This window comes from Notamacropus eugenii, chromosome 2, assembly GCF_028372415.1.
Source record: "Notamacropus eugenii isolate mMacEug1 chromosome 2, mMacEug1.pri_v2, whole genome shotgun sequence".
NCBI classification, from domain to species: Eukaryota; Metazoa; Chordata; class Mammalia; order Diprotodontia; family Macropodidae; genus Notamacropus; species Notamacropus eugenii.
The window spans coordinates 443,589,151-443,613,662 of record NC_092873.1 but is presented as its reverse complement, the minus strand read 5'-3'; the positions used below and the strand labels follow the sequence as shown (position 1 = coordinate 443,613,662).

General features: G+C 34.2%; 1 protein-coding gene across 3 annotated transcripts in view; it reads right to left on the bottom strand.

Annotated features, from left to right (window-relative positions):
• Nucleotides 1-24,512, bottom strand: part of DENND1B (DENN domain containing 1B) — a 334,070-nt gene that overhangs the window by 64,469 nt on the left and 245,089 nt on the right. For all 3 annotated transcript variants that reach the window (XM_072648309.1, XM_072648308.1, XM_072648307.1), the window contains exons 12-14: nucleotides 24,187-24,288; nucleotides 11,862-11,987; nucleotides 2,895-2,996 (exon numbers count right to left, since the gene is read on the bottom strand). In XM_072648309.1, coding sequence (XP_072504410.1) covers nucleotides 2,895-2,996; nucleotides 11,862-11,987; nucleotides 24,187-24,288 — 330 coding nt within the window. The remainder of the gene's footprint in view (nucleotides 1-2,894; nucleotides 2,997-11,861; nucleotides 11,988-24,186; nucleotides 24,289-24,512) is intronic.

Sequence of the window (24,512 nt, the reverse complement as noted above, 5' to 3'; positions counted from 1 at the left end):
AAATAGCAACTCCACAAGGTTACCAGTGGGACAGTACATCCATCTCTGAGAAGGGAGCATTTAACTCCATCAACAGTAAAGTAAAAGTGCAACTTAGAGAGAAGAAGGATTCTAGGTTCAGTAAGAAGACAGATGTAATTGAATTTTATGCTGATCAACAATCCAAAGTGCTTTTATAATGCCCTGAAGGCTATTTATGGGCCAAAGACATGTGGTGCATCTCAACTACTCAGTGCTGATGGAGCCAGGTTGATTAGTGCTAAGGACATGATCCTGAAGAGATAGGCTGAATACTTACATAGTGTTCTCAACAGATAATCATCAATCAATGTTGAAGCCACTGACTTTTTTTTTTTTTTACCCTAGGTTGAAGTCAATCCCTCTCTAGCCAGATTTCCAACTGAAGAAAAGGTTCTGAATTCCATTAAGCTACTTTCCTGTGGCAAAGCAGCTGGTGTTGATTCTATTCCAACAGAGATTTACAAGGTGGGAGGGGACATACAAAAACTGACTGAAATTTCCCAGGTTATGTCAGGAAGAAGAGATTGTCCCCTAGAAGTTCAAGGACACCTCCAATGTCCATCTCTATAAAGGTAAAGGAAGCAGACTATCTTCTTACAATCACAGATCTCTTAGTCACTGCTGGCAAGATTCTTGCCAGAGTGTTCCTTAATAGGCTGATCCTTCGCCTGGAAAATGATTATTTATCTGAGAGCTAGTGTGGCTTCACAAACGGCTGAGGAATGGTCAACATGGTGGTTGTTGCCCAACAAACAGGATTTTGCCAGGAGAAATATCAGGAGTAGAACAGAGAGGTCTGTGCACAACGTTTGTTGATCTGGCCTTTGGTAATGTCAGCCATGAGGGCTTATGGAAATTACATCACAATTTGTTTGCCCAGAGAAGTTCATCAGTACTGTACATCAATTTCATGATGGCATGTTTGCCCAGGTTCTGGATTATGGAGGATACTCTTGAACTTCCCCAATCATCAGTGGAATGAAACAAGGCTGAGTGCTTGCTCCCATGCTTTTTAGCATGCTGTTTTCAGCAATGCTGTCAGATGACTTCAATGAGGATGAACATGGCATCAAGGACTGCTACTGCACTGATGGTAAATTGTTTAACCTGAAAAGGTTACAAGTCAAGACTAAAGGGGAAGAAGAGCTGGTGCATGATTTTTTGTTCACAGATGAATGTGCATTCAATGAAGCCTCTGAAGCAGAGATGCAAGAAAGCATAGATTGATCCTCTGCTGCTTGTACTAATTTTGGCCTAACCATTAACACCAAGAAAACAGCTGTTCTTACCAGTCAGCACCACACAATCCATATGTGGAACTGTCAGTTATAGCAAATGGATACTGTGGATAAGTTCACTTACCTTGGTAGTGTACCTTCCAGGAACGTACACACTAATAATGAGGTTGGCACATGATTGCCAGAGATAGCTCAGTGTTTCAGAGGCTTCAAAGGAAAGTGTGGGAGAGGAGGTATTAGACTGACTACCAAACTGAAGGTCTACAGAGCTACTGTGCTGACCTTATTATTGTGTGCCTATGAAACCTGGAGAGTATATGAGAGCCATGCCAGGAAATTGAATCACTTCCATTTGCATTGTCTTAGAAAGATTCTGAAGATCACCTGGCAGGACAAAGTACCAGACACTGAGATCCTTTCTTGAACTAAACTGCCAAGCATTCAAAGTCTACTGCAGAGAGGGCAACATATTATTTGAAAGCCAAATGTATACTTGCCTAAAGGACTATTTTACAGAGAACTCACACAGGACAAGTGCTCACATGGTGGTCAGAAGAAGCAATACAAGGATACTCTTAAGGTCTCTCTGAAGAACTCTGGAACCGATTGTATGACATGGGAGACACTGGCACAGGACCACCCAGCATGGTGTGCTCTCATCAAAGAATGTAGTGCCTGCTCTATGAGCAAAGCAGCATTGAAATAACTCAAAAGAACCTGAAATACACACATTTAGAGAGTCCACACCCACATGTTCACATGAACTATTGGAGCCTGACCTGTGGTAAAGCATTCCAAGCTTTGTACTGGTCTGATCGGTCACAGTTAAGCACATTGTAACTTGACACTAACAGTGATGTCATTTTGGTGCTCTATGAGAATGAAGGACAACAACCAACCATATGGCTTGTTTGTATATAGTTGTTACCATGTAGTATCCCACATTAAACTGTGAACAACTTGAAAGCAGTAACTACATTTTTACCTTTCTTTGTATCCCCAGGGCTTAGCAAAGTACCTGAGACTGAGCAGGCACTACTAAGTAAATGCTTGTTGATTGAGTTCCTTTGCCATACTATTCTGACCCAACATAAGGCTCTTTAAATACACTGAGGTCTGTTGCCTTACACTAGGGATAAATGTGGTCCTCAGAAGATCACAACAATTACAAGTTAGTAAACATGAAGCTTTTCATAGCAGTAATTATTAACATATAAAGTTTGCAGAGGGTACTTGGAAAGGGAACATGGGGGTAGATTGATAGCTGGTTTTAAAAGACCTAGGTAAAAATCTTGCCTTAGACTCCAAACTAGGGCAAGTTAATGAATTTCTCAGTGCCCCAAGGATGACAGCATAGCAACTGGTGGTGGTGATGGTGGAGGAGGAGAAAAGTTTGGAGAGCAGAAAGCAGATCACAACTGGAGTTTCCCTTTAAGTCTGCACAAAAAAAAATGGCTAGAGTATTACAAAACTGAGGGGGAGGGGGAACATTTCATCTGGCAATAAAAGAAACAAGTTAGTTTTCCCTAGAAAAGATCCCAGCTTAGCAGGATTGAAACATAGCTCCAAAATAATAAAAAAAGTTGCAGTGATAACTGTATGTCAGAGAATTAAATTAAAGTTGTCCACACTTACCTGCTTGAAAAGTTGAAGGTTCACTGCAGTTTCCAAAAATTGCTTCATTAAGCTGGAACGATGCTTTACAAAACTATCCTCACAAAAAGTGATGGGCTCTCCCTAAATTTAAATAGAGATTTGTAAAGTCATCAATAAACAGTCAAAAAGATACCATCTAGTTATGGGATACTCAATGTATATAAATGTCTGTGTCTATAGCCATACACATATATACATACTTATATGTGTTTGTATGCATATATATGTTTATAAACCTTTGGCACTTTGGGATATATGGGCCTCCCTTTACGGAGCTCGTAGGATAATGAGAATGATGTATTGTTCAGATCTTATAACAGAAAGGATTTGAAAAGGCCATCTACAATAACAATGCCTTTATTTTCTTTCTTCTCATTCTCTCCTGGGCACTATTTCATTTGGTGATCTCATTGATGCCCATGGATTTAATTTCCATCTCTGATTGTTGTCTGATTGTCAAATAAACTTACTTATTCTGCCCCAACCTCTCTTGTTGACCTCTAATCTTACATTTCCCAGCTACCTTTCAGATATCTAAAAATGGATGTACGATAGATATGTTAAATTAAACATGCCCAAAACCAAACTCATTATCTTTTCCTCCAAAGCACCACCACTTCCTACTCTCCCTATTACTATAGAGGGCAACACCATTCCTCTCAGGCCCTCAGGCTCACAACCTAGAAGTCATCCTCTTCTCCTCACTCTCTCTCATCCCAATTCATTATTAAGACTTGTCAGTTTCATCTTTGCAACATCTCTCATATACATCCCCTTCTCTCCTATGATACTACAGCACTTTGGTGCAGGCTCTTTTGCCTGGGTTATTGAAATAGCTTGCTGGTCAGTTTTCCTGCTTTAAGTTTCTCCCCATCCTCCATTCAGACAATAAAGTGATTTTCCTGAAGAGCAGGTCTAATCATGTCACTCCCTCACCCTCACCCTGATTCAATAAGCTCCAGGGGCTCCCTATCCCCTCCAAGATCAAATACAAAATCCTCTGTTTGGACTTTAAAGCCCAACTTAACCTAGACCTCATCCTACTTTTCCAGTCTTATCTCACTTGACTTTCTGCCACATACTCCTCAATCTAGTGACATTGGCTTTTTGGATGTTGCATGAACCAGACACACTCCATCTCTTAGCTCCAGACACTTTCTTTGTCTGTCCCCCTGTGACTGGAATGTTCTCCCTTCCCATCTCCACTTACTAGCTTCTCTGGTTTCCTTTAAATTCCAAGTAAAATTCCATTTCCTATAGGGAGTCTTTACCAACTCCTCTTAATTAATTTGGACTGTTGAATTTCTGATGATGTTGGAATAAAAGGGTAGAGATGTCTATCATTCTGGTAGAAAATATGGAAGCGGAACTTCGGACAAAAGTCAGGACTAGAGAAAATTAGACATTCCAATAGCATTTTAAATTTATAAAGTGCCATACTTTATCTCTTTGATGCCCACAATAACTCTATGAGGGAAGTATTATCATCTCAATTTTTACAAATGAGGGAACTAAGGTTCAGAGAAGTTAAGTGTCCATTGTCACAAAACCAATGTCAGATGAATGATTTAAATCCAGGTCTTCCTGACCACAACTACAGTACTGTAATCACCATGAAATGCTGGTCTGGGAGATCACTGTGGCAACTGTTGTTGCCTCAGGGTAAATGAGATTGTCAGGGAAGGGAGAAAAGAGGGAGAAGAAATGTGATCCACTATCTTAAGGAATAACAACATTTGAGAAAGAGAGAAAGAGAGAGAGAGAGAGAGAGAGAGAGAGAGTGTGTGTGTGTGTGTGTGTGTGTGTGTGTGTGTGTGTGCATGTCCCTCCTCCCCCAATAAAAGAAAGAAACTACAAGTGAAGGTAGCAAAGGAGGGAAAACAAGAAACACAGAGGTAATGTGAACCAGGACAATGCAATGCCATGGATCTGAAGGGATGAGCATTTCAAGACTGGGGTGTTCAATGTCCAATCCCAATGGAAGTTAAGAACTGAGAAAATGCTATTGGCAAATCAATAAGTCATTGGTAGCCCACAAAATATCTATTGGTATACCCTTAAGAAACTCCCAGAGGAGGACTTATGCCTTCTGGTACACATGTACTGGAAGTTCCAAACCTTACTTTTTTTTTCTAACACTGGGTTACTATTACAAAATCCTTTACTTCTGCTCACATACTGCTAAACAGGGTTGAAAGAAGTTGCATAACTGAGCTGACTGGATTCATGACAAATGTAGGCTATCTAATCTCTCAACTGGACCCTCACTATCACAAGGCAACTTTATAACCCCCTCCCATGAGTTCTATATTCCACTTATCACAAAAGATCTTCCAAATTTTCGCTTATATTTATTTGTAGTTGTTTTATTGTTTGGTTGTTTTTCAGTTGTGTCCAATTCTTTGTTACCTCATTTGGGGTTTTCTTGTCAAAAATGCTGGAATGGTCTGCCATTTCCTTCTCCCACTCATTTTACAGACTGAGGCAAACAGGATGAAGTGGTTTACCCAGAATCACACAGCAAGTAAAGTACCTAAGGCCACATTTGAACTAAAGAAAAGGAGCCTTTCCAGCTCTAGGCTCAGCACTCTATCCACTGCACACTTAGCTGCACTACTTATTTGCATTTGTTCTCCTAAAATGTATTCTGTAAATATATACTTGTTACACATGTAATGGTATATGTACTCATTGTTTCTCCATTAGAAAATAGCTCCTTCAGAGAAGGCACTGTTTCGTTATTTATTTGTTACTTGTATGTATGGCAAGTATAATAGTGCTTGGCATACTATAGGTTCAACATAAATGCTTACTGATTAATTCATTCCTCAAACCTCAGAGAGCAATCCTTCTCCCATCTTCTTAGCTAAGGACGTCACTTTGTACTTTCTTGAATAAAGTCTCTTGCTGAGAGTTACCTCCCAGTTCATGTCTAGTGATGCTTTTACTAGATAGTATTCTGCCAGCCTAGCTTTCTTTTGGTCCCCATGCAGTTTGTTTTTATAGCACTTTTTTATTATAGAGACAGAGAAAACTTATTATTGAAAAAATGATATTCACCCTATCACAGATATATTTCTCAGATGTCAGTTTATTAAGTTAGCATAAGTCAAAAGACAAAGCCTGGAAGAAATTAGATTTAATAGAAAAGAAACTAGACTAGGAATAAAATTACATTAAAAATTAAAAATAATACCAGTTTATTTTTACCATATAAGTACATTATTACAATCTAAGTGTAACAGAAACTATTCGAAATTTGACAGTCTAAGACTAAAAGCTATTATTATGTGCATTATGTGCATATGAGTATATACAAAATTTCTCACAATCACTGTTCTACAGTCTGTAACTATTAAACCTCATTTCCTTCTTAAACACCTACCTAACTATCCTACAAATGAAAAAAATTTCTGTTGGTTAATCACTAAGAAAAAATATGTGAAGATACTAATATTTTCAGGAAAGACAAGAAAGTCATAGTCTAATTATTCTACTTATTACTTGATATGCAGTATGTTTTTATACATGGTAAACCCTTTCTTACATGGACAATTTTATTAATGAATGGGGCACAAAAAGAGTTGTGAGAAAGACACTGAGAAGAGAACCCGGACAGAAAAGACAGAGTAAAAAATGACTGAGTAAAAATGACAGCTTCTAATTTACATATGACTGATGTGAAGACTCTGAGATTCAGAAACACTAACACCTGGAATTAGTGATTATGGGACCAAAGTTTGTGGCCTAGCTGGCTGGTAGAAATGGGAATTCTGTTTCCTCATGAGATAGAAAAGAATATTTCACATAAGAAATTGCTTTCTGTATAAACAGAATTAGTTAAGATCACATCTTTAAGTGGGGGAGAAAAGACCTCAGAGTTGGGTCTGAGAAGAAACCTTTGCTCAAATCTGTGAATAGATCTCAAAGGTAAAGTGAAACAGCTGGTGTCCCTTCCCAAAATGGTGGTCATGGAGAGTTAATCACAAATCAGGGAAGGAGGACTTGAGGGCTGAGGTTTCCAGACTGGGCAAAGGAGGAGAAGGTGAAGTCTGGAGAGAGTAAGAGTAAGGTATCTAAAAACTGATAGGAATTCTTTCTACTGAATGCCTTTGGTAAGTCTTTCAGCAGGATTTTGAAAAGACTTTTCAAACACCATCATTATATGGCACAGTGGAAAGAGTTATACCATAGAAACAGAGGTTATTATGAGACCTTAATTCTTTTACTCTCACGTTTACTTCTAATTACCTGTGTGACCCAGGTCAAGTTTTTAGAACTCTTTGATTCTGCTTCTATGTGCCTGAAATAAACGGGGTTAGTAGATAACCTTAAATTCTTTCTCAGGTTAAAAAAGAAGTACAGTTACATAATGGCATGTAGGTGGTTTGCTTATTTACAGGATGGCCTATTCAAAACAATGATACTCCAAAATCATTTAAATCACATTGTAACCTTGGAAAAGTCATTTTATCTCTTTGGGACCTATTTTATTAATTTATAAAATAAAGGAGTTGAATTACATGATTTCTAAGTTTCCTTTAGGATCTAAAGTTCTATAATTTAATAATTTTAACTTCATCTGTGAATCTCAATTAAAATGAAAAAAAGGTTAAAGTTGCAATAATTTAAAGGAAATCTGTATGAACATTTGCCCTATTTAAAAAATAGGGAGGGAAACAGGAAGAAATAGGTACACTAATGAACTGCTGGTGGAGAAGGGCACTGGTCCAACTATTCTTATAGAACGATTCAGAACTATAATAATACTGTGCATACCCTATAAGCCAGCAATACTACTATTAGGTCCATATCCCAGAAAGATCAAAGTAAAAGGAAAAGGAACCTATATGTACAAAAATGTTTACAGTAGTTCTTTTTTTTCAGTAGCAAAGAATTGGAAATCAAGAGGATGGTCGTCAACTGGGGAATGGCGAAATAAGTTGTGGCATATGATTGTGAAGGAGTACTACTGTGCTATAAGAAATGACAAGGAGGGTGGTTTCAGAAAAACAAGACAACAACTATATGAAATGATGCAAAGTAAGAACTGGGAGATCATTATGCACAGTAAGAGGACCACTGCATCAGCTGTGAAAGACTTGGCTACAATGATCCAAGACAATTCCAATTTAAAAAAAAAAAAATGCTATCCACCTCCAGAGAAAGAACTGATGAACTCAGCAAACTGAAGTATAATTTTCTCACTTTCTTTCATTCTCTTGTCTTTTTTTTTTTTTTTGGAAAGATGGCTAATATAGAAATATGTATTGCAAGATTTCACATGCGTGACAGACAACATACTGCTTGCTTTCTCAGTAGATGTGGGAGGGGATGGAAAAGATGAGAATTTGAAACTCAAAATTTAAAAAGAAAAAAGCAAGCAATAATAAACTGAAATGTTTTAAAAGACAAATAGCAACACATAAATCTAACAATTCCTTTAATTTTGATCTACAAACTACTTTTAAAAAAAGCAATCTACTTTAAAAGCCTATTTAATTAAAATTCAGTAGGAGTTTTGAGCTGAAGAACAGAAACTTAATACTTGGGACAAACAACCAATACCTTAGCAAGGCACTAATTGGTTTTACAATACTGCACTAGAATTTTCCCCTTTTTAATGGGCTTGTGCACTCAGTAGGAAATTACATGCATGTTTTAAGTAATTTATTTACATGAATTCATTTTGGCATAAAACAATAAACATAAATTGTTAATCAAAATCTATTTAAAGTTCAGATGAAACTGAATTTAGGGGGAAAAAAGAGGTTATTACTTAAAATTTAATTACAATGAGTTCCTACCTGTTACTAAGACTCTCTTACTGATCATCCAGACTACACTAAGTACTTCAGCTATTCTTACAACCCCCAGGATATCTCTTCCAATCCAATCCTATCCAGTCAACATTTATTAAATGTCTACTGAGTGCAAGGCTCTATGCTAGACACTGGGAACGCAAAGACAAAGCAAAACAGTTCCTTTTTTAAAGCAGAGATTATTAAATTGAGTGGAAAGAACATGCCAATGGGTAAGTAAATACTAAACTACTTGAGGAGGGAGAGATCGTTAACAATCGAGAGATTGGAGAAAGTCTCACATAGGATGTCTCCCATGAGTTTAGCTTTGGATGATGCTAGAAATTTTAAGAGACAGAAATGAGGGAGTGCTATTACAGGTATGAAATGAAGACATAGGATGCTGAGTTTATGAAATAAGTCTGGAAAGGTAGGCTGAAATAAAACTGTTTGGGATGCCAAACTGCTAAAATGGCCTTCCTAAAGTTCTGATAAGATTCCATCCCCAAGTTAAATCAAAAACCTTCAAAAGCTCACCAATACCTACCAAATTAAACTTGGCATTTAAGAATTGCCGTAATGTATTTATAACCTTTTCTTCAAGCTTATCTTACACTGCACCTCTTCTTGACTACATAGTGTACCCAAACTCTACTACTCACTTTTCCCAATCTTTATGCTTTTTCTCATGCTGTTTCCTATACCAAGAATGACTTCTTCCCATATTTTTGCCAAGAGAAACCCTACCAATCAAGGCTCAATTTAAAATGGCATCTGTTCCATTATAAACCTTCTCCAGTCACTCCCCACCAAAAGTGATTTCATTCCTCTTGAGTACTATTGCACTTTATCCATACTTCTCATGTTACACTTTATGCATGTTATCATAGTTATGAACATTACATTTTCCATGCCAGATTTTAAGATCCTGGAGGGCAGGGACTATGCCTTTTTCATTGTTACATCCTTCACTCACACAGCAAAGGCAGTATAAGCTCTGGCATGGTCTACTATACTGGAAAGGCTTCAGCCATAATTGAAAGAACAGATTACATCTGTATTCCAAGGTTCAAAATAGTTGAGTAGGGAGATGCTAATCACTAAGTAGGCTGGTCATTTGGTTACAAATTGGCTACATCGGACCTTTTGAAACAAAGAAAAATACAAATTGGCACTCAGTCCTCTGAGGCCTTCTTCTACTTCAGTAGTGATACTAGCAGAGCAGCAAAAGAGGTGGCAAAGGGGCCAGATAATCATATCTTTTTAAGACCTATCTATAAACATTAACTTGGTAATATAAATATGAGCTTACTGGTCAGTGACCAAATATTGGCGGAACTGAATAATATGAAACTAAGCCTTTATTTTATAAATGAAATTTGAAGACCAAAATTGCAACTAAATAGAGTGATGGCTCATTGGTTCTCCTTTGGAGAGGCAATAAAGGAGTTGTCAGAGTGGGTTTTGTTTTGTCTTCAAAGGTAACAAGAATCATCATTTTTTGCATTGTAGTACTCATCATACCTATCTGCAAAAAGACCACCGTTAAGATGACTTCAGTCTAAAGCATGGAGAGAATTAAGAAATACAGAAATTATATGAGGAAAATGGCCCTTCAAATTCAATTAAGATATACTTTTTAATACTTGATGCTTTTAGTGAAAAGTTGAACACTGGAAAGCAGCAAAAAAAAAGTATGTTTGAAAACACAGCTGAGAAGCAAGAAATGAAAGTTGCCAAAGGCTTATAGATATGTTTCATGCCAATATATTATGTGTAGGCTTCATGCCCTTTTCTTCAAAAAAAAGTAAAGGGAGGTGCTGAACAGTGAATATTGACTCATAATAACATCATAAAAATGAAATATTCAAACAGACATGAAAGACTTCTTAGAGCAACAATAAACACCTACACCAATCATTTATTAAGCTTTTACTATGGCACTGTGCTAAGTATTGGGGACACAAACAAAAAGCAATAACAGTCCTGACACATACACAACACGCACAAAGTAGATGGAATGTCACACTTAGAGGCGAAGGCACTAGTACTTGGAGGGAACACAAAAAGCCTCCTAAAGGAAGAAGGGATTGTGCTGAATAAAAGGAAGATAGGATATATAACTGAGCTAAGTCCAATTTGACTCATTTAAATAAGAATTATTAATGCCAAAAAATAGAAAACTGATAAAAGAATAGATGACAATATAGGCTATTACCATTATCTCTAAGGAATTTTAACCAACGTAAATCAATCACCACAATGAAGAGAACAAAAGGACAGCTTTTTACTTCTCTAAAAACATAAATATAAACCTTACAATTTGACTAAACTAAAAGTAGTTTATTATGGTTGACCATTTACTCTTCTCTGCTATGTATTATTTTAATTAATGCAAACTAAATTCAACTCCACAAATATTTATTAAACTGTTACTAAGGTATATAATATGTTCTGTTGCAAAATACATAATACAAGAAATAATGCTAACTTGTTCACTTAATCACAGAATATCGTTAGATTACAATAACTACATTCTCTATTCAGGTGACAAAACTAAGATGCAATATATTTCATTATTCACAAAAAAAAAGATAAAATGTCATGGTTATTTGTAATCTATAATTTTTTTAAAAGATACTAATTAGACATGTCAAATAAACTAAGAATAATACTTTTGAATGTTATATCAGGGAGGACAAGAAGATCATTAGCATGAAAGATTTCATTTTATAATATTTGACAGAAAATTTTAAAAAATATTTTCACCTATTATATTTTTAGAACTAAGCAATCTTCAGCAGTCATTTACTTTCATTTCTCTATTTTAATGAGAATTCTTAAGTATTTTTAAATTGTTTAATATAACTCATCAATCAGTTTCTGTGTTGCATTTTTACGAATAATAATAATAATTTTTACGAATAATGGAAATGAAGAAAAATGCTAATTTAAGGGTAAATAATAAAATACTGAGAAAGTGCTTGACATCATAAAATTTAATTTTAGGACCCACAATAAATAGTAGAAAGGGAGGGAAAATGATCTTTCTTCAAAAAATCCCCTCAAAACCCCACCACCCCAATCTTTTTCAGGTGTGAATGGGGTTATTTTAAACAAACTGAAATAATGGAGAAATGCTTACAGGTTTGTATCTCAATGCATCTCTGTAGGATCCAAACAAAGCAGCCTGAGCCCTAAGAAAGGCCCTAGCTACTCCATCACCCGTAGCTGTAGACTGCTTCTTCAGTTTATTTTTCAAGGCCGAGACCTGTGTGACACAGAGGAACAGTTAAATTAACACCTCAGAAATTGGTACAGCAAGGTATGAACCCAATCAGCAGGCAAACCACAGTGTCTGCAGGTCAGCCAAAAAATCATCCTCCTCTTTGATAGCTTATCTTTTTAACTGTAGAGAGCACCTGCTGGTTCGTTAATTGAAAGGAAAGCAGGAGATAATGGTAAAGTGCTAATGTAAATTGGTTTATGCTCTCTTTTTTTTTCCCAAGGCCTCTTGACATAAATAATCTTTAATTATTTTATAGCAAACTGCTTGTGAATCACTTTTCAGAAAGATTTTAGCAATCATAACATGTGTCTACTTGTTTGCGATGAAGTCAGTTGGGTATCTTTCATTGATATACATAAGGTTATTTGTTAAGAGCCTCCAAGGTTTACTTACCATTTACTTGATTTTAAGTTTTTCTAATACCTTATTGGCATGTATAATTTCTACCCATGCATTTGGCCAACCATTATTTGTTACTTAAGAAGGAGGTGGGGGAGGTTTCAATATAATTGCGTTTATGGCATTTCTCAACACTAGAATGGTTAAAATAAACAAAAATGATTTGATTTTCAAAGTACCTACCTCTTCTAAGAAAATACACCACCTAATTTTTTGCCTGGTTTTACCAATCTTATTTGGCTTGATGATTCAAAGTTCAAGTTTTACATATTTTAGAAGATATTTATGATATATATACTAATAGCCCTCACTTGACACAACACTTTAAGTAAAATTTCTGACCTAAACATAATAAAAAATGAAATATGAGGAGATAGATTTGTTCATCCTCCAACTCATTCTATCCTCTTCTTTTCAAATTGTACAATGTTAAAATACTTAGAAAGCATGGAAATTTAGGCTTGTCCCCTCGGAAAATATGCTCATTCATATGCAATTACTCATCATTACTACCTGTCACAGAAATAATTAAGGTGGTTCAAAATATTTTTAAATTGACAGGAAAAAATGCACAAAATCAAGTTCAGTTTTAAAAAAAAAATAGGATGTATGCTTGCCCTTATGGGCCAAAATATTTTCATTCCTTCCTTTTGAATGTATATAGGAAAAATATTTTTGGTTTTTTATGCAAGCAAGTCATGACTGCTCTTGTAAATGATGACTGTAATTGAAGTGTCAACCTAATTAACAACTAAACTTTGAATAATGCTAATGAGAAGGGAACACAGCATCAGAGAAAAGACTGGCTCTACAGGTGATAAACCTTCACAGTAGTGACATTTTCCAGTGTAAAGTCACAGTTACTGTGATCTGATCAAAGAAAGAGACCCCCATTGGGTCCAATTATAACCATAGTTTTGAAAAAAATTATTGAGTTAGAATGTTCATAATCTATGCAGAAAGGCCTTTACAATATAGGTCTTCTCCCCATAGCTGTGGTCTTTTCCATTTATATCCAAGCTTCATAGATTCAGATAAAAGTTTAGAGCTAGATTCATTTAGCCAATGGAGTTGCATATATACTAGTGCTCATTTAAGAGCTTTCAAGCAAGTATTAAAATATATCTCAAAAGATACAAAATGTCTTTTAAAAGATTTTTATTAGTGCAAAAGAGCTGATGTGCTGAATGTTTAAATAAATACTTGTTATGATAGTTTTGTTCTTTATTTTATTTAACTCTGAAAACATTTTCATCTGAAAACAGTATCAATAATTTCATTTTTAATAAGTTAATAAAGAGAATAGCTGTTAAAAATTTCCTTCTATATACTCAAGTTGTGGCCATACTTTGAATTTGATGAACATTTACAACAGTAAACAAAGGGGAGGGAGAGGGTATTTTTCTAATGAAAAAAAAATAAGTGAACCAAGGCCCTCATAATTTGACCATAAATTCTACTTCCAAATTAAACTTGCAAAAATTATTGACTTGTACCTGTTAGAATGGAGAGACACAAAAGCAATAGGAAGATTAGTCTTTAGCCTACAGGAGCTACCTAAATTCACATGAAAACTATGAAATAATCACAAGAAAGCTTAACAAGAATGATACATAGTATTTTCTCATATATTTTTCTAATAAATATTTTCCACCCCACTCCAATGTTAAGGATAGAGCCAAAGGTATTCTTCTCTCCATATAATTTTTCATGCTGAATGGGCTCCCATCAGAACACAGAAAAATAGATTTGAAGTTATTCCTACATTTCTTTTTCAGAGAACAGAACAGTAATAATTCAGTGCTCCTTTGTGCTGAGGTCATTATCTAAATGAAAATCTGTAGGAAGAAAATATATATTTTTAAAAATCATGCCACTATTTTTGATGTGAACATGTTAAAGTCTGACAAAACAATGTTGTCTGTCAACTGTGCTCTTACCCTGAGCTATGTGCTAACATCACCCAATTGTAATTTCTTTAGCTCTCCAACAGTTCACATTTATATATGTGTATGCATATAATACATATATATATAATATATATAGCCTTCTGCACAGTATCAGTTGTTTTGTTTTTCATAAAATTCTGCTTTGGAAAATGAGTAGTTACAATTCACACAGGTATTATTTCAAAATTATTTTAACATTCATAAGATGATTGACTTATTTTTGTCATTTAACAAAATAAAGACGACTAATTTTGTAATTCTTAAAGGTTCCAATTAGAACTGGAATTCATTTGTTTTGACACTTTAAAAAAGCCTTTTTTCCTTTTGGTCTAATTGGATCATCTTGATAGGAGGAACATTTCATTAATGTATGGGTTAACAGTTATTCATGCGTTTGCTTTTATAAAATTTTAGAGTCCATTCATCCTAAAGCAGAAGTAACTTGGGAAGGAAATTATGACCTGGGTTGTGATACCATAAGGGTTCATAGAGTTCAATGAAAAACTATACAGTGCTAAAATTAGAGGACTTGTAGCTGAGAGAGAACTGGAAGATCCTTTACTCTAAACATTTTCAGTCAATCAATAAACATTTATTAAATACCAACCATGCGGCCAGGCACTATTCTAAGCCATGGAGATACAAAAAAAGTGGTGAAACACAATCCCTGCTCTCCGGAAAGTCACAATTTAATGAAAGAGATAACAAAGAAACAAATATATACAAACAAGTTATATACAGGATAAAAAGGAAACAATTAACAGAACAAAGGCATTAGAATTAAGAGAATTTTACAGTTGGAAAATTTTATTTCATTTTATAGATGGAAACTGAGACCTGGAAAAGTGAGGTGACTTGCCCAATGTTATACAGTGGAAATATAAGGCATTGAAAAGAGATACTTTAATACTAAACCCAAGTACTTTTCCAGTACATGCCTCATTCACTCTGCTATATTCACCAAATTTCTCCTTATTACCATTTTGATATTAAATTGTCTGTGGAGAAAATTTAATTGAAATCAAGTAAATAATCATTGCATTTCTTTTAGATATGCAATTACACCAGGCACCAAAGACACATGGAAAAAGAAATCCAACTTAACTGCCACTGCTTTCAAGGGCATTGTACTAGAAGGAAATCAAGTGGATAAACAACACTACCATAACAGCTAGATGACTCAGCAGATGGAGTGAGTGCTGAGCCTGGAGTCAGGAAGACCTGAGTTCAAATCCAACATCGGACACTTCGTAGCTGTGTGACTTTGGACAAATCACTTAACTCCTGTGCCTTAATCCACTGGAAAAGAAAATGGCAAACCACTCCAGTATCACTGCCAAGAAAATTCGATCAATAGTATTGGTGTGCTATGGTCCATGGGGTAACAAAGAGTTGGACATGACTAAACAACAGCACCGTTACAGAATGGTTTAAGATGTACAAAGCACTTCCCTAACAACAAACCTGTGAGGAAGCTACTGCAATCATCATTAGCCATATTTTATACAAAAGGAAAGTGAAGGTCTAAAAGCCCAAATATTTGCCCAGGGCCATAGTTAGTGTCACATATGGTATTCAAAAGTGTAACGTACTGGGGTACTGCATTTTCTCTCAACAAACAAAGACTGATTAATATTAGACCTTTAAAAGTGGTTCAGAATAATGACGTCATCCTAGGCAAATACAGTTGATCAGGAAAATAAAGACTGAATTGCACTACTGACTAAAAGAAAATTAAAGGTATTTTCTATTAGATAACACTAAGGGGAAAATAATCTACTAAAATGCTTATTGATATGACTTGACTAATAAAACCTAAATGTTTTTTAATATTAAAAAAGCTATAGAATAAAGAAGAGAGACTAAGCAGTAGATTACTTACGATAATAAACTGATCAGTTTTCTACAACCCTGTGATTTTTACAATTTGTTTTTTAAAGGATCAAGTCTGCACACTTGGCCAAAGATGACCATTTTAAACCATTATCTTCTTTTGTCCTTACATTAAAAAAGAGCATAACCCTCTGTGCTACGCTAAAATAAACTCTATCTTGTGACAGAATTTGACTACCTACTATTACATAATTTTCAGGTTCTCATAAAGAATCATTTCTTTTTCTCAAAAATAAGCAACTGGAAAGTATATATTGAACACTTTCTACTGGCCCAAGTACTGCATTTGATCTTAAGTTTAATGTAAAATCTAAGATACATTTTCCCCATCTAAAGCATTATTAAATTCAATTCAACAAATATTGTAAAATACTAATTATGTCCAAGGCAATGTGTTAGACCATAAAGAGAGACAAAGACTACGTAGTTCTGACATCAAAGAACTTAAATCACACAAGGAGAATCCCCAAAGCACACAAATAAAGAGAGGAGGGACAAAAATAGCTGCAGAAAAATGAAGAACACAGGGTTACAGTTTTAGAGTTGGAAGGAAACGCAAAGGTCATCTAGATCAACCTCTTGATTTTATAGATGTAGAAACCAAGGTCCAGGGAATTAAGTGACTTGCTCAAGGTCACACACGTATTAGGAATCAGATACAGGATTTTAATCAGGCTCTCTGACTCTTTCCAAAACACTTTGCTATAGGAAGCAGATCCCAAGTAGAGCCTTGAAAGAAGAATTCTAAGAGGTGGCGATAAAAAGGTAATAAATTTCAGGCAATGGAAAATAATTTGTTCAAATTCATGGAAATAGGAGATACTATATTAAATATGAAGAAATGAGTAGTAATGGAGTTTGAGCAAAATCTAGCATATATGAAGAGGCACAGTATGGAATCAGATTGGAAAAATTACTGGAATCCAGATTGTGGAAGGCTTTCAGTAGCAAAATAATGAGCTTGTATTTTATTCTGCAGTCAGTAAATGAACATTTATTAAGTGTCTGCAATGTGTTAGGCACTGTGCAAGGCAAGGAGCTCAGAGTCTAACACGGCAGACTACATGCAAACAAATATATACGAACAATATACATATGCATACACACATACACATATGCATACAGGATAAATTGGAAATAATCAACAGAAGGAAGACACTAAAATGAAAGGACACCAGGAAAGGTTTCCTGTAGAAGATGGGGTTTTTCACTGAAGGAAGTCAGGGGAACCATGAGGCAGAGATGAAGAGGGAGAAACTGATCCAGGCATGAGTTCAGTGTCACTGTATTATAGAGATAATGGGAGTGTAAGGTGTAAGAAGATGAGAAGCCACTGAAGCATCTTGAGCAGGAGAGTGACAGTCAGATCCCTAGAAAGACTGTTTTGGCAAGTTTTTGGAGGATAAATTGGAGAGGGGAGAGACTGGCAGTAGGGAAATGAATTAGTAGACTACTAAAGTAAACTAGCCAAGAAGTGATAAGACCTGAATTATGCTGGTAGCTTAGTGATGGGAGAAAAAGAGACAGATGTAAGAGCTGTCAAGAAGAAATTTTGTGGAGTTTGAGAGAAAAAGACTTGACAACTGATTTAAAAATGAAGGATGAAAGAAAGAGAAGAGTCAAGAATGATCCCAGAGTTCATCACTCTTTACTTTTTAAATATTATTTTAGGAAGGACTGAACTACACAATTTGATTGTTTCAAGTGGCTTAATTTATAACAATTGAACTGTGATATATTTCTTAGCTCACAGAATAATTACTTATTTAGATTTCCAGATTTGGAAATAGAGAGATAAACAGAAAGTAGAAAATTTACTGCTTAAGTTTTCTGAAACATCCTGAAAATGAAAATTAAAAATCCAATGTAAAACCTGTTCAATAAGATCTAAAATCTAGGCAATTACTCCCGAAACGGTGTCAGCTCAAGCATGAGTGATGGTGTGTTCTCTAGAATAATGCTAAACACATCATCAGTTTTCACATCTACCTTCAAACTATCTAAATGATATTTAGGTTTTCACACAAAATGAATATTTTAAAATGGTTTTGGTTACTCAGATTGCTAACTTGAGATTTTAGAGGTTCAGAGCAGGAAAGCTGTTAAAATCAGGATCACTGTATTTTTATAGTTTCATGAAAAAAATTTCTAAGTCTCAAGAAAAAACAGTGGGATTATATAACTCATAAGGTTGTAGTGACAATCAGGTGAAATTAATTCACATGAAAAGTGTCATTATACATGTATACATATATAATGCACATATATGTAATCTAGGAAAATACTATGACTAAGAGAATAAAGCATTAAATGAGAGGAAAGAAATTTGGAACAAAATGTAGTTTACAAATTTTCTTGCTTTAATTGCAGTAGCAAGGCTTTTTCTATTTCTAAATATACCCACACATCCTAAAATGTAGGTAAGAACTGAAAGCATAATTTTCAGATTTTTTTTTTCAATTTCATTGGTATCAAAGTCAAATAAAAAGCTTTTAAAATGTTACTGGCTATAAAATTGATTATCAATTTAAAAGTAATCACTATTCATGGAAATAAAAGAGGTTGGCTGAGAAAGACGATAACTATCTCTGTATAACGAGGTAGAAAAGCAATATTTGCTTTTTGAAGACACAGTGATTCAAGAGCTAAATAGAACATTCTTTCAATTACTCTAAAATTTCAATCTTATTTTTCATCTAACCTGACTATGTATTTCTTTCTTTTTTTTAACCTGACCATTTCTTGAGAAGGTCATTTCAAAACTGCTAAACACTAGAAAGCAAAGGCTACAAAGCACAGGTATGACAAACCTACAATCAATATAAAATTTTCCAGGTTTTTTTTTTCTGTAATAATCCATATTATAACTAACTGACCCTCCTATGTTAAGCATGTACAGAAGTTTAATAAGAATAAAATTCAATTTAATGTGTGAAAACATGGACAACACATGATCTTAAGAATCATGAAACAAATGGATTTGCTTGATAAACAATTCAAATAAAAAGTTTTATTTAAAAACCTCGAAGATAAACCACTCTTTGTTTTAAAACCAAAGGACATTAATTAACTTAGGGAAAGGTTATAAATAAGCAATTGTCTTGAAGGCAGCTGTTCAGAATTTGTCGAAGTGACCAGCATTTCCCTAAGTTTTTGCATATTTGTTTTTCGTTTGTTACATTTTTTAATATCCTATTGTTGTTGTTGAGTTGTTTCAGCCAAACCCCATTTGGGGTTTTCTTGGTAAACATACTGGAGCTGTTTGCCATTCCCTCCTCCTCCTCTAGCTCTTTTTTTGCTTTTAATAGATGAGGAACTGAGGCAGACAGAGATTAAGTGACATGCCTAGGGTCACACAGCTAATTAGCATCTAAGACCATATTTGAATTCATGAAGGTGAATCTTTCTGACTCCAGGTCTAGCATCCTATCCACTGCTGCCACCTATGCTAGTAACACCATTAAACCTATTTATCCCATGAAAGTCTTATAATAATCCTAACCTAGTCATCTCCTGTCAATGCTGATAAATATATATGTATTTTACAGGTGATATTACTTTGTAATGAGGTCTTCTGAGAAGTTTAACAACTTCATCCTCATTTGGTAATGTCATCGGAATCACTTTCAACCACATTCTGATACACAGTAAATTTTGGAAAAGTTAGGTTTCACTGTATTCCTATCAGAAGGAGGGAATTACATTGTCAGGGGAATTTATATCCAGAAACTAAGGCACCCAATTGCCACTGACTTAGTATTAAACAAGGATAGAATGATTATGGTTCATTAAAGCAATCAGAAGTCTGATAGACCATATTTTTTTTTAATGAAACTGGAATAAAAAAGATGGGAATTGAACTTATGAAGTTTCTTCAGCATACAGCACATTTTCATGATTTAAGAAGAGAATTATGTTACAATGACTAGGGCGTAAACACAGGAGGCAATGCTTATCAATTCATCCTATGATTCCACCACTAATGATATCTTTTTCCAGGGTCAAGAATAACATCCTCTCTTAGGATATGCTAATTAATTTTTGGTAAAATATGAATAAAAAGTGTTCATCTGTTCCAAAGTATTAATAATAATCATTTTCTCATACATACAAATTCTACTATATATAAACTTCTTAGAATAGAATATATGGCTTATTTCCTGATTATATATTTGTCATCATCATTTCACAGGATAACAGAATTAGAGCTAGAAGGAATATTAGAAGCTATCAAATCTAACTCCAACATTTTACAGATGAGGAAATTAAGTAAAAGAGAGGTTAAGTGACCTGCACAGGATCACACATCTAGTGAGTAAGTACAATGGAATTTAACTACTCCCTTCTAAGTCCAGCACTCACCTCCTACTACTCTACAGAAGACGTAGACTATGTAGAGATAAAAAAGTTTTAATTCCTCCTTAAATACTCTAACACTTACTACTTTCCAGACCTGATAATAATTCTAAGTTTAAGTATTCAAAATTTCCAATGAATTATAGCATTTCCTACTTTGCTACTTTATTGAATTAAAAAGAGTTTAATGGAGATCAGTAGAATCAATCTTTAGAATACACATTTTGAAATATATAAAAAATATATTTCCAATTTGTTATTCCAATTTTCTTCACTTTTAGACTGTGAGCCTTTTCTTCAGATCCTAGCTCTTAGCATGGTGTCTGGCACAAAGGTGGCACTTAATAAATGTTTATTGACTTTCTGTAGCAAAACTTTAGAAATTAAACATAAGTGCAGGAAGCAATCGCCTGATTTTCTCACAAAATTATTATGTAAAAACAAAATGAAAAGTCAATTAAATTTGTTTCCTAAACTGAAATTACCCCCATATTCAATATATGTATCATATATTTATAACACATACACAGACATACACATAAACTAATAAAAGATAGTAAATTAATAGATATAAAATTATAACTAAATACATGTCCATGAAATGTAAATAAATATTTGTTTCAAAATAAGAAAGGATATTTTACATTCTAATTCAAAATCTTCAAATATTTGGTCTCAGCTATACATTTTTTCATAAGGGTTTCTTTATTCAAATCACTGGATTTGCAAACAACACCAACTTCTCAAGTACGTTTTAAAAGTATAATTTACCTTGAAAATGCACTCGGAGTAACAGTCATTAACTTTAAAATTCATTCTCAATAAACTGGCTGTTTATTTGTTTTTTTCTTTTTTAATGATCCAAATTTACAATGAAATGATGAAATCTAAAAACAAGTGTTCTTGTCAGAAGACAGGAAGCAGTTTTTCCCCCTCCTTAAGGAAAACAAAGGATTCCTGAAAGCCTTGCTCTGATTTATTTTTCCAATTTGAAATAACCTTAGGAGTAGCGGAACTGCTACTGGCATGGTAGTATTTCTAACAGTCAATAAATCTAAAATATTATGTGTGAATATTGGAATGAAGCCATTAAGAAGATTACAGCATGCAACACAGCAGAGGGTCCACAGGAAAAAAGGACTGGTAATTCAGGACAACTGTGACCACTGACCTTTGAACAGTCAAGACCACTGGTCAATCTGACACAATAATAGAGTTCACATGCATAGAAAGTCATCTACCCTGTAAGTATTATTTAAATGCTTTAGTGAATGATTTAAAAAGAACCCATTTTAAATCTCAGGTAATTTATTATACATCAGACAATACCAATAATAATCATTTTCAGGTTTTTCTTTTCATTCATTAACAGAAAAATCTAGTAATATTTCATATTTTTATTAGATTAACATATGTGATTAGTTTTAAATATTTTGCCTTGTATAAGTCAAAAAGCAATACTTTTATCACATATTGTCTAGGTATATAATAGGTAGTTTGGGAATACTGATGAAAATTTTTAATTTACTGGGGTTGTTCACACAATTGCTTGGATTGCCTTCAGGACCAAGTGATAAGCTTTCCCTAAACTTTAGTAGATTGTTCTAATTTCACAAATACTCTTTGCTATATATGTAATCTTTAAGAGACTTTTCTATAAGTTTATGGGCCTTATCTCTAGGAATCTAAATTAATTACATTTTCACTTTTTTGTGGTATACCTTTTGACCCAACTTTGTGTTATGTGAATTCTCTCTATTGAGACTTCTATGACATTTAAACAAATTTTCTTTTCAATAAAACATAAACTATCATTGTATATGTTCAGAGTTTTATTTTTTGTGATGTTTTAGTCCTTTATATGTTTACATCAGTTCTTTTAATAAACAAATTAGCTCCACCAAGAATAAAGCTTCTCTTTTTTCTACCTTGGTAGGAAAGACTATCAAAACATAATTCTCAACGGATATATCATCTATCACTAAGGTAGCTACAATAATTTTAATATTAAACATAGAAAAACTGAACTTCATTTTTTTTACAAAGAACCCTTATTCTTTCCTGAAGACATTACAGTGGGAAATGTATACACATGCAGAATATACTCTTAAAGCTGAGATTGAGCTTTCATTCATTATTTTCTCCATTCAGAGAAGACTACTTTGATGGATTTCTAATGAAAAACTAATTATTTCTAGCAGCTTCTGCAAAATTTTTATAATGAGCAAGTCTAGATATTAGAAACTATAAAGATAACTGTACACTGGATTAGATTTGGATATACTCAACATGAATTTTACTGCAATGCAATGAAATGGTTTAGTTTTAATTTACTGCAAAGTCAGCTAACATTAACATGGTAGTTATGTATTAGTAGCTTAGATTTTACTTTGAATACTTCACTCCCTATTATACTAGAGGAATAATAATTATCAGTATTCTACTATGAGTCCAAAATCTTAAAATTCATCTAGTCAAGCTCCTTCAGTGTATCTTGAAGCACTTTTTATATTAGATTATATTTTAAAATGCCCCCAAACCATTGTAAAACACCAATTTTACATACTCTTGGAAAATATGAAGTTCTATACAAACGTAATGTATTATTATATTCTATTACTGCATTCTAAAACAAGCAACCCCACACATATAAATACAGAAGCAATGCTAGGATACTTCTCAGTTCCATGCAAGGGAAAAGAAGAGTGAAATGCACTTTTAGAGACTATTTAACATGAAATACAGAATATGTTCCATTATGAGCTGCAGACAAAAAAACCTCTGCAAGATCAAAGACCAGAAAAAAACTGGCACTTAATTTATCAGCCTTTACAGACAAAAGACAGTTTTCGTCATTTCAAAAGGATCAGATGTCTTTTATGACAAACTGGGTTTGCAGTTTAATTTACAAATAGAATTCTAAGTAAGCAGTCTTTGCTCTTCCAAAGTAAATGACAAATAGCGTAGGTTTTCATTCATGCAGCCCTCAGCTGGATAGAAAAGATTAAAATAAAACTGAAATAATTTAGAGAAAACAAATAAATGTTTCAGAAAGTTGAGAGAGATCAAAGCCAGAATTTTCTGACCCCAACTGTACAAGCATTTCTTATTATATTGACCAGTGCCATCAGATCATTAATTAAAAGGAAAAGCACTGGCAGGTGGCAAGGAAGCAAAAGCCGATAATTGGCCCCCTTCTTCTTCTTGCCTTCAAAAACTCTCTCGTTCTTTTGCAAGACATGCCACTAGGCAGACAGAAATGCCTACTTTGTAATATAATGATTAAGATGAGATGAAGAGACTTACGTCTAAAGCAGCTATGCCTAATGAATGCAAGCTAGCTTTGTAATTATGATCTTGCTTTTAAAATAAGTAATGTGATGTTTCATTCAATGTTTCCTCAACTGTCAAAAAGTGAAAAATAATCTTAAATATGGACTTTAAGGCTGATGCTTTTTCCTTTACCCCACCCATAATAATTTTGCCTTTATATCGGGTAAAAAAAAGGACAATAATAACTACTAATAATTCAAAGACCCTGACGAAAGCATACACACCTATTATGAAATAGCCTTCAGACTTACCACTTCACTTGGTAGGTTGTTCAAGTCATTAAATGGTGTTTCCAAAGTGTTTGTGTCAACATTTAACATAACCACATCCTCCAATGATTTATTTTTTACTCTCTGCACAAAAAACACATATAACCATGAATAAATACATTTCATTTTACTTAGCACAATATGAATTTGGAAACAGATTATAATTATTAAATTATATGTCAAGGTAAAAAGATTAGCTAAATTTAATTATATTTTTTAAAACTCCTAAAGGTCCTCTTTTCTGCCTAAGAAAGCTTTAAAAATTAGGAATTGGAAAGAATTATGTTCCAAGATTCATTTATGAACTT